General features: G+C 38.0%; 2 protein-coding genes across 2 annotated transcripts; both read left to right on the top strand.

Moving 5' to 3' along the window:
* On the top strand, positions 1 to 6,231 carry LOC115918213 (E3 ubiquitin-protein ligase TRIM62-like). Its single transcript, XM_030980135.1, has 3 exons — positions 1 to 288; positions 391 to 576; positions 4,969 to 6,231. The coding sequence occupies exons 1-3, from the start codon at positions 1 to 3 to the stop codon at positions 6,229 to 6,231; spliced, it is 1,737 nt and encodes a 578-aa protein (XP_030835995.1).
* A 3,908-nt stretch (positions 6,232 to 10,139) lies between these two features.
* Positions 10,140 to 15,004, top strand: LOC586935. Its single transcript, XM_030979605.1, has 2 exons — positions 10,140 to 11,088; positions 13,459 to 15,004. Exons 1-2 carry the CDS (start codon positions 10,456 to 10,458, stop codon positions 14,707 to 14,709), a joined length of 1,884 nt encoding a protein of 627 aa, XP_030835465.1. The 5' UTR covers positions 10,140 to 10,455; the 3' UTR covers positions 14,710 to 15,004.

Raw genomic sequence — 15,004 nt, 5'->3', positions numbered from 1 at the left:
ATGGCTGAGAAGACTGAGCAAAAGAAAGCACCAAGCTCTTTAGAGAACCTGACGTGTCCACTATGTCTTGATTTCTTCTACGAGGCAACCATCCTGACTTCATGCGGACACACCTTCTGTCGGAAATGTCTCAAGAACTATGACCTTTCCCACCAGGATCGCGATCACATGATCTGTCCTCTTTGCAGGAAGATCACCAAGTTGTCTGCGAACCGTGTTGATGGTTGGATGAACGCTGTCCTTGAGATGAGTCCAAAATGCACTGCTTGCATGGCTCAGCAAGATGCTGTCTCATTCTGCTGTACATGTAATGACTACATTTGTGATAAGTGTCTGGATTGTCATAAAAATCTTAGAGTCTTTAAAAGTCATGATATTGTATCCATACAGGATATCAACAACGGGAAGGTCAGTATTGGTCATCTATCCGAGAAGTGCTGCATCCACGAACAAGAGAACAAAGATATGTTTTGTGAGGACTGTAAGGTCCATGTCTGTCTCAAGTGCGTGATCGTCGGTCATCAAATTCACAACATCAAGAATCAGGCTGACTTCGAAAAGCAGTTACGTCTAAAGGTAATTGGGATTATTTGACAAAGCATTATGGCGTTTGGCTTCGGCCTGACAAGTTGTACTCATACAATTCCGATAGGGGAAGGTACCATACGCGCCGAAAGTGGCGACAGAGGTGTTTATTATGTTTCTAAAACCATGTCTCCAATGTAGACACCGCAAGCGTGGAAGCATATTCTCTTATCTATTAAATGGTGGTGGCAAAATGAGATTCCCCCCTTGATAACAATAAATACTCTGCAGCAAAGCCCTATCCGATATAGACCTCTAAAATTTAACAATTCTAAAACCTAAATTTACTCCGTTATTGGTCCCTGCCATCCCTCAAAAAAATACAGAAAGAAGTGAAATCCTGTGTTTATACTAAGAAAACCTGTCTCCAAGAGGCAGCATAATCTAAAGGGGGCATATTATTCCCTCTATCGGGGGTGGAGCCAAATCGATTCTGTCCCCTTCCCTTCCCAAGGCAAAATATCTTTAAATACAGAGCAGGATTTGCTTTTTCCGCTCCCTTGCCAGACAAAAAACTTTCGACATCATCAATTTTGCAGTATAACCATACAGAAGAGGTTCTAATTTACAAAACAAAGAGTCCCCATTCCAAATTCGAAAATTCTCTTTCGTTCGCTACTCTCTCTCGCACATTAATAGATGTTCCAGAAGCATCAAAGCGAGGAGGCTATTTTTTTTTTCTATCAAGGTGGCGGCTTATAATTGTCCACCCCTTTACCGTAAGGCACAATTTCGCCGTATATCGATTAGCTTTTAATAGTTCTTAAAATATTTTTTTTATTGCAACATACAGTGATCTTACTTTTCATGTTTTCAGTAACACATGAAATGGCTGTGTGGTATAACGATGGTTAGTAATCTGCTGTAGCTTTAAAATACAAAAAAGCTCTACGCTAAGGCCCCAAAGTTCTCGGAGAGAGCTTTCCACTAAAAAGGGGGAAAGGCAAAGGCCCCCGCCGGCGCTCAAGACAATAACACAATTAAAATTGATAATATTGCAAAATAGAAAGGCTTTTAGGGTGATCACACTGCCTGTGCAAACAGTCTGCCCCGCGAACACACACACACACAACAGCAGTCAGTTGGTAGAAATAGCAATTTTTGTAAATGTATTTTTAAAAAACTAAACAATATTTTACAATTTGTATTTCACATATATTTCAAGCATACCTTTAACCACAATTCCGTGTAGTTTTATTGTTATAGGCATGTGGGAAATATGTTAATTATTTAATCAGAAAATTGTCTTTACAGCCATGTGTGACATGGCCCGCTGATCGCCCATTGACTTGCGCTGCTATTCTGCGTGGTGAAATTGCACCTCAATGTATAAAATTCCCCTACAAAAATGTTTTATCCTCATGTGTTTCACTCATTAAATCAATTTGTTATTTACACTCAAGGTAGCCACAACTGTACTGGGCAGGGCTCAAATTAATTTTTTTTCAACGGGGGCTCTTCCCCCCCAAAAAAGAGCCCCCGTGAGCCTTCTCACGGGGGCTCTTTTAGTGCCGACGGGGGCTCTTTAATACAAATTTCCATTGAATTGGTACCCATGAAACTCCTAAATTCCTTGGTATTTTATCATTATCATTAAAGTCGGCATTTTCCCTCTTAGAAATTTACTTGTTACTTAGCTGTTATTGACTTTTATCCCCGTGATGACATTCTCTCCATTTCTTCCCGTTCTGCACATATACTTCCTCCTCATTATTCGGAGCAACCTTATTTACATTCTTTTTTACTTTTAGTCTTTCACATATCCTTCCAAAACACAGGGGCGGAACTAGCTTTTTGCTAAGGGTGGGGGGGGGGGGGGGGTAACCCAAATACGATGTGGAGCATCGTCCACGAGCCGCATAGCGGCGAGGCGATTTTTGTTGTTGCTATTTTGAACCCCCGTGAGTGATGTTTTCCTGGCATCTACTGACATCTACTAATACTGTGTAGGTCTGGACACATGATAGCATTTTTCTATGCACATCACATTTTCACTTGGCAGCCCAAGGGGGAGAGCGGGGTAAATTAAACCCCCTAAACTGCATAGATCGGATTAGATCCGCCCCTGCAACATCTTTGGTCTTCTTCTTCTTCTCAATATTGATTTACTGGCCGAGTTACATCATTTGCTGGTCTTTTAGAATCACCAGATTTCAGAGGATTCACACTTTTCACAACGAAAAACTTCTCCCGTTTCAATCCTTGCGCAATAGTCTCCAGCTCCAGCAGATATTGGGCGTCAGCGTGCACACCGGTAATACCGGCGCAGTATAGCCACTGCTAACGGCCGTACTACTAGCTGCACTGCGAGCTTCCGTTGTTTGTATCGGTAATACTCATATCGGATGGGAGAGAAAGCGCCATCTAAGTTCCATTTCATTGGTTTAACGTTTGAAAATTGATACTCAATATTGTGTTAAAGTTATATCAGAAAACATAATCTTTATTTTATAATTCCACGGGGGCGATTTTTAATTTTGCAATCGCCCCAGTGAGCAACCTGAGGGGGGCGATTATGGAGCTCACGAGGGCGAATCGCCCATCGCCCCCGTGTATTTTGAGCGCTGGTCCTGGGGTCACCAACATTTTTGCTACTCTGAAATTCAGTCCCTGTGGAATGTTATGGCCTGTTGAATGGTTTCTCGGAAAATCATCATAAATCCTCAAATCTGACATCTTTTAAATCGGCAAATATACTGTGATGTAGGTAAAAGTCTACACATTTTTAGCATATGATCGACTTTTCTGAATAATTTGTGAAACACATGAGGAAATAGTAATTTCCGTCGCTATATTTTATTGGCATTGCAAAAATATTTGGAAATTAAGGTTAATATTTGGTGTAAAAATGATCTATGAATATATGATTTTAAAAATGCCCCAAAAATGAACAGTTTGACTTTCCTAATTTGCATAATGAGTGCGCGAATATATAATTAGCTAAGATGACCTAATTTGCATATTTGATGAATATTCATGATTTTTTTAAATTTCAAATGAAATATATTTCCATACCTGTCTGATATACATAGGTTTCACTGATGTATCATGTTCGGTTTTGATTTGATTACATATGCGCATATTAATTAGGCGGACTTATTATTTTCCCAACTTTTTTATATCTGCAGATTCGCAAAAATGGCAAAAATTACTTATTTTGTTGGCTTCTGTTTTAAAAACGGTAATAGCTATAAGAATTTTCTTTTTGTATTTTTTACCACAAAGATGATATTTAAGTGTCTGATAATTTAATTTATTATTTGTGTCCAAGAAAGTGATGAATTAAGTTGTCAACTTTGTCGAATTATGCCATTTTTGCCAATTTGACCATTTTTGGCAGGTTTTTCGGTAATTTTGCGATATAAGAAAAAATGGTATAAAATCACAACGCATTGACCGATTTTAATTTTGTTTTTTGTTTTTTGAAGCTTTCATAAAGCTTGTTCATTTGCAACCATCAAATAACATGTGTTTGTTGTAATTATTTTTGGTGTGCTATACCTACTTTTAAGTGCTGTAAAATACGTTTTCAACTTTCCAAATACACTGAAGCTATCTATTTCCTCTCGGTCATTAGGCTTCCTCGCAATGTTAATAGTTTGAATGTTTCTTATCATTGTACAATTCTTGTCTACTATATAATGCGCTTGAAGCGGGTACGATGAGAAGATCAATGCTTCTCTCGGGTAAAGGGGATGGGACAACGCTTCCGCCACCCCCTCTCATAAGACATGAAGTTCTTTATGTTGCTCGCATATCCTCACTCTTATGAAAATCATTAATTTTAAGTAGGCTGGGATTTTCCGTTGTGTTTCAAATTATATTTGATTACACTTTTCAATTTCACAAAAGCAATTGCTTCGCTCGGTCGCTACATTCCCTCGCGTAATAATAAATTTTCTGTCGAATTATATAATCCTGAACATTATAGAAACACTTTTAAATGAAGTATATTATATTAAAATGATAACCTTAAACATGCTTCAATTTGAAATATATTAAATCTGCTTCTGTGTTTTAAAACACATGGTTAAAAAATCCAATACTACAAAATAAAAGGAATGCAAACTATTTTTCTCTTTCTTTTGTTGAAAATTCAAAACGCTATTCTTTATAAATATGAAGAAACATTTGTATGAAAGGAGAAATTGTTACTGAGGAGCCCCCCCCCCCCCCCCCCCCCCCACTCCGGGAACGGAGGGACCGCATTCATGTTCCCAAAATGTACGCTAAAGGGGTACTTTTGACGCAACAACGTCCGGCTCGTAACACGCAAATAATCAGCTGGTGTTTAATTTTCCAACCAGCTCGATGTAAATGGCTTACATCTCATTTAACAATTTTTGTTTTCTTCTTCAATTCTCTTTTATTTCTTTTGTTTAGGTGAACGACCTAGTCCAGCGATGTGCCACTAAGAAATCAGAACTGGAGAAGAACATTCAGAATGTGGAAGTGCAACGTAATGAAGTATTTACTGCCGTGCAGAAACTACTGAATGATGTCAGTCAAGCCTACAGCATCAAGGCTAAAGAGCTTGAAGAAAATCATCGAAATCTCATCGAGCAAATCAATGCAGTAAAGCGGAGTTTCGATGACGAACTCAACGTCTTGAAATACAAGGATCGACAGAGGATCAAGAGTATTTGTAGTTCAATAACACTGGTAGCTAATGACAGACTGGGTCGTCTTGAGACGGACAGTCTGTCTGCTCATACCCTGCTCTGTGATGAGCTGGATGCCATGCTGAGGGAGGCTACTGATAACACTTCTGCGGCAGCCATTACAAAGAAAGCACAGGAGACGAGGTTCAAGCCTGCATATCATACTCGTCTTGACCTCGGGAGCGTCTCAGAATCAGATCCCAAGTTGCAAGTCATTCAATGTGTAGATCTACGGGGATGCATGCATGGAATGACCCAGTACTCTGATGACGGTGTGACTATCGGATATTGGGATTCACATGATATAGATACCATTGATTCAGCTGGTAAACAAGAGCAGTATGCAAATATACCAACTAATAAGAAGTGTTATGATCTTGTGTTTCAACAAGACAGGTCGTTATGCATATCGATGGGCCCCAGGGAAGTACACATATATTATCCCAATGGATCCAGGAAATCAACTATCCACGTGACTAGCAATGACCATTCTCCCAGATTAAACAGAAGTCCCTCAGATGAAATCCTCATCGCTAACAATGGGAAGAAAGTCTACATCTATGACCCGACTGGATCCACTCTCAAACATACTATTTCAACAAAACACAACATGACGACCCAGGTATCTGCTACCAGGTCGGGTTTGATCGTCACGAGTTCATGTAAATACACCAGTCCAAGCGTGGTGACGGTCTATGCCAGGGATAGTAATGCTGGTCAGTCTCTACAGGCTCCAGATGATGTCCATCTTTATGCTGCCGTGGATGAGCAGGACAGGGTGTATGTAGCGAGTGTTGATCGTAAGAAGGGTCATATTGTGATTAGGCTCTATGACCTTAATGGTCTGAACCTGAAGGAAAGAGTTGAGTTCAATGTACTTAATCTGACGCTTGAAGATCCTTGGTGTTACTTGGTTTCCCTTTCTCCAGACATGCTCGCGTTTGCTTGTAACAAGAAGTTGTATTTTATCAAAGTATCACTGTAATCCATCTCACAATCTATCGATACCTCTCTGCTCCAGCTCTATTCTAATATGGGCCTATAATGTGTCATATTACATGTATATTGTTTATTATGTGATTACAGACCAAACGAGAAGATGCCCATTCTCTAGAAAGATTTTACAGTGAACATTATCCAATATAACAATAACGTACGTCCCTCTATCCGAATAGTATGTACATTCGTAAAATGTACGTAAATTATATACTTCTTGCATTGTTTAATTGTTTTCTCTTTGATATTTTATTATATGATTGGTACCACAAAATCAAAGATTAATATAGAATACAGAAACACTGTTGATTTTTTTTCGTTTTGGCTCATTGTTTTGGCGATTTACTCTAATGAGAGCAAAATGAATCTCTGTCGTAAAGCAATATTCGTTGTTATATTCTTTGATTTATATTTAATTTGTTTTTGTGTGTGACAAAGCACATACTGACTTAATATTGTACTTTGGAGCCGAAAAGTATTTTTTAAACTTCTAGTATCAATATTCCCTTATCCCTTTTCCTTCTGTTTCATTGTAGCATAATTTAATGCTACTTAAAAGTAATTCATAATTTTAGAGACTTTGAAGTTGAATGTAAGAGGTATATATAATTATGTTTCTATCACTTGAGACGCAAGAAAGAGAAGCAAGTAATCTGATATCGTAATGTATAACTTGAAAATTGATATAATATTGATAACCTTCAAAGAAATTTATTTCGTTTCTGCTTCTATTTCTTGATTTTTAATTTAATTACTTTTTTCTTTAAATTAACAAATTATTAGTACTGACTTTGTAAAAAGACCCCCATTGTACAAAAAGCTTTTCAGCTGTCAAGGGTCATCCTGTCAAGTTATTGGTATTACTGTTTTGGTTTCATTTCATAATATCATTTTACTCTTCGTAGTTATGCTACATTGTACTTGGCTAATACATCAAGTCGAATTTGTTTAAAAGCCTTACAGGACCGTGGTGTATTTATTGCTGCATTCCATTACAAAAATCCTTCGTGTTTATTTTGCACCCTTTCTGGAAAGCCGTTAAATGGTATGCTCTGGGGACTGATGATATGACAGGTTTGTTTGCTATCATGTGGTGAAGAACAATTTATAAAAAGACGAAGAGGATGGACATAAAGGAAGAATAGTCGAGAAACGGGGGGGGGGTGTAGCTATAGTGTAGTTGCCGTCCTTTACTCCAATAAATATATTGTAGTAATGGAAGCAAACAAAAACGTCTTGTTCTATTATCCAGGATTTTAATAAAGTGGATCTCCAACACAATATATACACTACTGAAATCCTAAATAAGTCGCCCTCTATAGAACCAATCCCGACCTTAGACTTTCTTTTCTATCAGTTTTTGTGTCGAGATAATGTCCCTACAACTTCTTCCTGACAAAGTTTGGTGCATGGGTATAGATGCGGTGACCCAATGTGTTCGACTTGCATTCCCTTTTCGGGGACCAAACCCGAGGACTATGTTCAGGTTGACATTTTTTCGTAGATAGCATGGATATTCTAAGTAAGTTTGTTCGGTCAATTGTATGGGGACAGTGGGACTATTTCGGGACAGACTACTGGCTCCGGTACTGTTTCTTACAAAGTTTTGTGACTCGGTAACATTGTTGAAGGTAGATGAAAAAATTGTGTAATTTTTGTATGAAATGTTACTTATATTTTATTCCTTCTACTGTACTTACCCTGTAACAGGCAAAAATTCTGAGAAAATCTTCAAACCACCAAGATATTTATGGTTTTCTATGAAGGTGTCACTGTGCAACACATCCTAACACCTTCCAACCGTTTTTCCTTGAAAGTAGGTCATAAAAAGGCTATACAAAAATCTGTCAACACTTAAATGTCCGGAATGGTATATAGAGCCAATTCATTGCTTTGTGACGATTTACATTCACCTAAAATGTAATTAAATTGTAATAATATAGTTGGGAGAATTAAGGATTCGATCGGATCAGTTTTTCCCAATTTCTATCGTTAATAATGGTCCGTTTTCACTCAAAAATTTCAGATTGTCTTTAATTGTACATCTAGTATTGAGTTCACTACCTTAGCACCACTATCTCACATCTGAACAATGCTACTAAGTCCCTTTACAGGGAAATCCAACCTTTATAATTATATCAAACCACTCTAGAGGACAAGGGAACATCATAAAAGTTGACTGAAATCGGACAAAAATGGGAAAGCTATGAATTGTCTAAAGTTTTAATCACTGCAGATATAGGATCTTTCAATAGGCTGAATCGGTTATGTCTCTGTGTTGTAGCTGCGGGCAACTTGCCCATTCGATCCAACACTCAAAGTGACTAAGACAATATTTCCACAATGTAATTATTCAGGAGGGTCTATTCTCTTAATAGTACCTATAACAATATCCTATCCATAATATAGAGCTCCAAGGGAGAAGGCGCTTAGGCGAGAAAGAGATATATTATATTTTGTACACGACAGACGGGAGAGTTATTAGTCACAATCCACTGACTAATTTGCCAATATGAGATGCACATAAACTTAGTGATGTCATATTTAAAATACTCATAACTTTCTTATCATTGGAAATAGTTATTGAGAGTATGTATACGCTCTAAATGTTGCCTATATTATTACATTAACAATGTTTATTTTTCTTTGTATAAACACAGTATTGTTGACATATTATACTGGATATATGTTTAGAAGATCTATATTATACTTGTATGTGATATTGATATATGTTCAGTAAGTATCCTGTTGTTATTACTGTAAGCCTATCCAAATTAAAATCACAAGAATAGCACATTTTCTGAGTATAACAAAACTGCAGATTTCTAATTGCTTAGTCGTTATTGAGGTGATAAAAGAAATCTATCAATGCAAGAAGACGTAGAATTCCGTTATATTGATCCTTATTATCAGCTTTGATCACATTTCCTGTCCATACGCTGTAAAATTTGAATTGAAGGGCATATATAAACTAACAAATTAACATTTTGAAAGAGACACATCAATATTCAAGATACTCGTCGACGGAATTGCGCGTAATATATACTTTAGTACAATTAAGATGTATAGGAGAAAGAGAGAGAGAAAAAAAGGCATGAGATAAAGAGACACAGGGAGAGAGAGAGAGAGAGAGAGAGAAAAGAAAAAAATAGAGTGTGTGAGAGGGAGGGAGAGGGAAAGAGAGAGAGATAATAAAATAAAGAAAAAAAGATAGAAATTTATAACCGACAGAATGATGATAACAGTAAAATGAATTCGTTATTTCATGGACTCATGTTGTAGGGTCTATGTAAAATTCTTTTCAAATAAACCGTATTTCGGTGCAATAGGAGCTATAATAACATATTCAATTTGATATCACTTTTACATCATCAGCTCTTAAGACAGACATGATTCCCATGTTCATGGTTACAGCCTAAATCATGAGGTTTTTAACGAGAGAGAAAGTGGTGAAATATAGGAACGTTGTATAGCCTCGTAGCAATCTCTGCGCAAGAATTGGAATTATTGAATGAAAAAGATGTATAGAAGGAGAAAAGTGGAAGGAGCTAAATGAAGAATAGTGGAGAAAGAAGGGGTGAAATATAAATGTAGTTCTGATCCTTTACCCTTCTAAACAGAGTAATGAAGACAAATAAAATGCTCTAACATCGAAGATTCTACTAGAGTGGATCTCCAACATAATATTATATCCACCGCCGAAAAACTACTGAAAACCTACATAAGTCGCCCTCTATAGAAAAAAATGATGAATACCGCCATAAAGTTCAAAGGTGCTTATACGCTGCGAGCGCTCTCTGTGGGAAAACCCACTGCTATTTATAGGATGCACAAACTGCATATATGCACAGTAGATCTACTCAAGTGTGATTTTACCATTATAACCTATGATTTGTATTCACGTACACATTTGAATAGAGAATTAATACTTCTGATCAAAGTTAGACGCACCTCTTTCGACACAGATTTTATATAATCAACGTGAGAACTTGGTACAGAACTGCATGCAGTTAGGACGCAATTGTTGCGTAGAGTCGAATATTGGTAAAGTCTGCTACGTTACTGCATATAGTTAGAGATTGCATGAACTGAGTATTGGCTTCTGGTACACGTCAGCTGATATCAGACTTTTAGGTTTTATTGGAAATCAATTGGATATAGACGTAGAATGAGCTCGTGTTTGTAATAAGCCAGAAATCTGATATTTGTACCAATGGCTGAGAAGACTGAGGAAAAGAAAGCACCAAGCTCTTTAGAGAACCTGACGTGTCCACTATGTCTTGATATCTTCGACGAGGCAACCATCTTGACTTTATGCGGACACACCTTCTGTCGGAAATGTCTCAAGAACTATGACCTGTCCCACCAGGATCTCGATCACATGATCTGTCCTCTCTGCAGGAAGATCACCAAGTTATCTGCGAACCGTGTCGATGATTTCCTCATCAATATGACTGTCAACGGACTTGTAGACAATTACCATGCCGAGTGTGGAGGGATGAACGCTGTCCTTGAGATGCGTCCGAAATGCACTGCTTGCATGGTTCAGCAAGATGCTGTCTCATTTTGCTGTACATGTAATAACTACATTTGTGATAAGTGTCTGGATTGTCATAAACATCTTAGAGCCTATAAAAGTCATGATATTATATCCATACAGGATATCAACAACGGGAAGGTCAGTATTGGTCATCTATCCGAGAAGTGCTGCATCCACGAACAAGAGAACAAAGATATGTTTTGTGAGGACTGTAAGGTCCATGTCTGTCTCAAGTGCGTGATCGTCGGTCATCAAAATCACAACATCAAGAATCAGGCTGACTTCGAGAAGCAGTTACGTCTAAAGGTAAGTGGGATCATTTTGACAAAGCATTATTGCGTTTAGCTTCGGCCTGACAAGTTGTACTCATACAATTCCGATAGGGGAAGGTACCATACGCGCCCAAAGTGACGACATAGGTGTTTATTATGTGTCCTAACCATGTTTCCAATGTAGACACCGCAAGCATGGAAGCATACTCTCTTTAGTCTCTATTATCTATCAAAGGGTGGTGGCAATCTTTTACCCCCTTATTAACAATAAATACTTTGCAGCAAAGCCCTATTGGCATATAAGACCTCTAAAATGCAGAATTTAACAATTCTAAAACCTAAATTTACTCAGTTATTGGTCGCTGCCATCCCTTAGAAAATACAGAAATCCTGTGTTTATACTAAGAAAACTTGTCTCCAGGAGGCAGCAAAAGCTATAGGGGTCATATTATTCCCTCTATCGGGGGTGGAGCAAAATTGATTCTGTTCCCTTACCTTCCCAAGACAAAATATCTTTAAATACAGAGGAGGATTTGCTTTTTCCGCTCCCTTGCCAGACAAAAACTTTCGACATCATCAATTTTGCAGTCACATATAACCATACAAAAGAGGTTCTAATTTACAAATCAAAGAGTCCCCATTCCAAATTCGAAAATTCTCTTTCGTTCGCTACTCTCTCTCGCACATTAATAGATGCACACTTTCTTCCAGATGTTCCAGAAGCATCAAAGCGAGGAGGCTATTTTTTCTATTAAGGTTGGGGCTTATTATTTTCCCCGATTTACAAGGCACAATTTTGCCGTATATCGATTAGCTTTTAATAGTTCTTAAAATATATTTAAAAATGCAACATACAGTGATCTCACTTTTCATGTTTTCAATAACAAATGAACTAGCTGTGATGTATACGATGTATGGCAATCTGCTCTAGCTATAAAATAAAAACAAAAAAACTCGACGCCAAGGCAACGTTGTATTTGGGTAGAGTTTTCCCCTATAAAGGGGGAGAAGGCAAAGGCCTCGGGTTGCTCAAATTATGGCGAAAATCATCCAACGACGATGGAAAACCCCAATTAATTTCACCAACAACAAGCCCCACCGACGTGCAAGACAGTAGCACAATTACAATTGATAATATTACGAAATAGAAAGGCTTTTAAGTGCTGTAAAATACGGTTTCAAATTTCCAAATACACTGTAGCTATCTATTTCCTCTCGGTCATTAGGCTTCCTCGCAAAGTTAATAGTTGGAATGTTTCTTATCATTGTACAAACTCCGTCTACTATATTATGCTCTTGAAGCGGGTAAGGAGTGAAGACAATTGATTCTCTCTAGTAAAGTGGGTGGGACAAGACTTTTGTCACCCCTCTCACAAGACATGGAGCTCTTTCTGATGGTTCCATATACTCACTCTTATGTAAATCATTATTTTGAAGGAGGCTGGGATATTCCGTGGTATTTAAAGAGAAGGTTGAGTTCTGGAAAGAGGTGAAAAATAATTTATGAGCGTTATCATTCTTATTATGCAAGTGTGGAAGAACATCAGATAAGACATGTTCCCTGAAAAGCATGGCTCTTCAAATGCCTTCATATTCTAAATATGTCATGTAACATCGTATAACTCGGGGGTAGGATTTTTACGCCACGTGTTCGTGTAGTCCCATATACATCTTTCTGTGTACAGTGTTTGTAACTTTACCAAGACTTGGTCAAATTTGTTATCATTTTGATGATTCCAGAACCTTGCAATACACACAAATTCTTATATGCTAGATGATCAACCTTTTCTGGTCGATTCCACACCGTTTCTTTCGAAATGCAATCGCTTGACCAGAACTCAACTTCATCTTTAAACGATACTTGATTACACTTTTCAATTTCACAGAAGCAATAGTTTCGCTCGGTCGCTACATTCCCTCGCGTAATAATAAATTTTCTGTCGAATTATATAATCCTGAACATTATAGAAACACTTTTAAATGAGGTTTATTATGTCTTAAGTAAAATGATAACCTTAAACATGCTTCAATTTGAAATATATTAAATCTGCTTCTGTGTTTTAAAACACATGGTTAAAAAATCCAATACTACCAAATAAAAGGAATGCAAACTATTTTTCTCTTTCTTTTGTTGAAAATTCAAAACGCTATTCTTTATAAATATGAAGAAACATTTGTATGAAAGGAGAAATGGTTACTGAGGAGCCCCCCCCCCCCCCACTCCGGGAACGGAGGGACCGCATTCATGTTCCCAAAATGTACTTTTGAGGCAACAACGTCCGGCTCGTAACACGCAAATAATCAGCTGGTGTTTAATTTTCAAACCAGCTCGATGTAAATGGCTTACATCTCATTTAACAATTTTTGTTTTCTTCTTCAATTCTCTTTTATTTCTTTTGTTCAGGTGAACGACCTAGTCCAGCGATGTGCCACTAAGAAATCAGAACTGGAGAAGAACATTCAGAATGTGGAAGTGCAACGTAATGAAGTATTCACTGCCGTGCAGAAACTACTGAATGATGTCAGTCAAGCCTACAGCATCAAGGCTAAAGAGCTTGAAGAAAATCATCGAAATCTCATCGAGCAAATCAATGCAGTAAAGCGGAATTTTGATGACGAACTCAACGTCTTGAAATCCAAGGATCGACAGAGGATCAAGAGTATTTGTAGTTCAATAACACTGGTAGCTAATGACAGACTGGGTCGTCTTGAGACGGACAGTCTGTCTGCTCATACCTTGCTCTGTGAGGAGCTGGATGCCATGCTGAGGGAGGCTACTGATAACACTTCTGCGGCAGCCATTACGAAGAAAGCACAGGAGACGAGGTTCAAGCCTGCATATGATACTCGTCTTGACCTCGGGAGCATCTCAGAATCAGATCACAAGTTGCAAGTCATTCAATGTGTAGATCTACGGGGATGCATGCATGGAATGACCCAGTACTCTGATGACGGTGTGGCTATCGGATATTGGGATTCACACGATATAGATACCATTGATTCAGCTGGTAAACAAGAGCAGTATGCAAATATACCAACTAATAAGAAGTGTTATGATCTTGTGTTTCAACAAGACAGGTCGTTATGCATATCGATGGGGCCCAGGGAAGTACACATATATTATCCCAATGGATCCAGGAAATCAACTATCCACGTGAATAGCAATTACGATCCTCTAAGATTAAACAGAAGTCCTTCTGATGAAATCCTCATCGCTAACAATGGGAAGAAAGTCTACATCTATGACCCGACTGAATCCACTCTCAAACACACTGTTTCAACAAAACACAACATGACCCAGGTATCTGCTACCAGGTCGGGTTTGATCGTCACGTGTTCATGTTATCCAAGCGTGGTGACAGTCTATGACAGGAATGGGAATGCTGGTAAGTCTCTAGAAGCTCCAAACGATGTCCTCCTGTATGCTGCCGTGGATGAGCAGGACAGGGTGTATGTAGCGAGTGTTGATCGTAAGAAGGGTAACGTGGTGATCAGGCTCTATGACCTTGATGGTCTGAACCTGAAGGAAAGAGTTGAGTTCAATGTACTTAATCTGACGCTTGAAGATCCTTGGTGTTACTTGGTTTCCCTCTCTCCAGACATGCTTGCTTTTGCTCGTCACAGGAAGTTGTATTTTATCAAAGTATCACTGTAATCCATCTCACACTCTATATACCTCTCTGCTCCAGCTCTATTCTAATATGGGCCTATAATGGGTCATATTACATGTATATTGTTTATTATGTGATTACTGACCAAACGAGAAGATGCCCATTCTCAGATAGATTTTACAGTGGACATTATAACAATATAACAATAACGTACGTCCCTCTATCTGAATAGTATGTGCATTCGTAAAATGTACGTAAATTATATACTTCTTGAATTGTTTTCTATTTGATATTTTATTATATGATTGGTACTACAAAATCAAAGATTAATATAGAATA

This window comes from Strongylocentrotus purpuratus, unplaced genomic scaffold (assembly GCF_000002235.5).
Source record: "Strongylocentrotus purpuratus isolate Spur 01 unplaced genomic scaffold, Spur_5.0 spur5_scaffold_10, whole genome shotgun sequence".
Classification (NCBI taxonomy): domain Eukaryota; kingdom Metazoa; phylum Echinodermata; class Echinoidea; order Camarodonta; family Strongylocentrotidae; genus Strongylocentrotus; species Strongylocentrotus purpuratus.
This window is presented reverse-complemented; position numbering and strand designations above follow the sequence as displayed.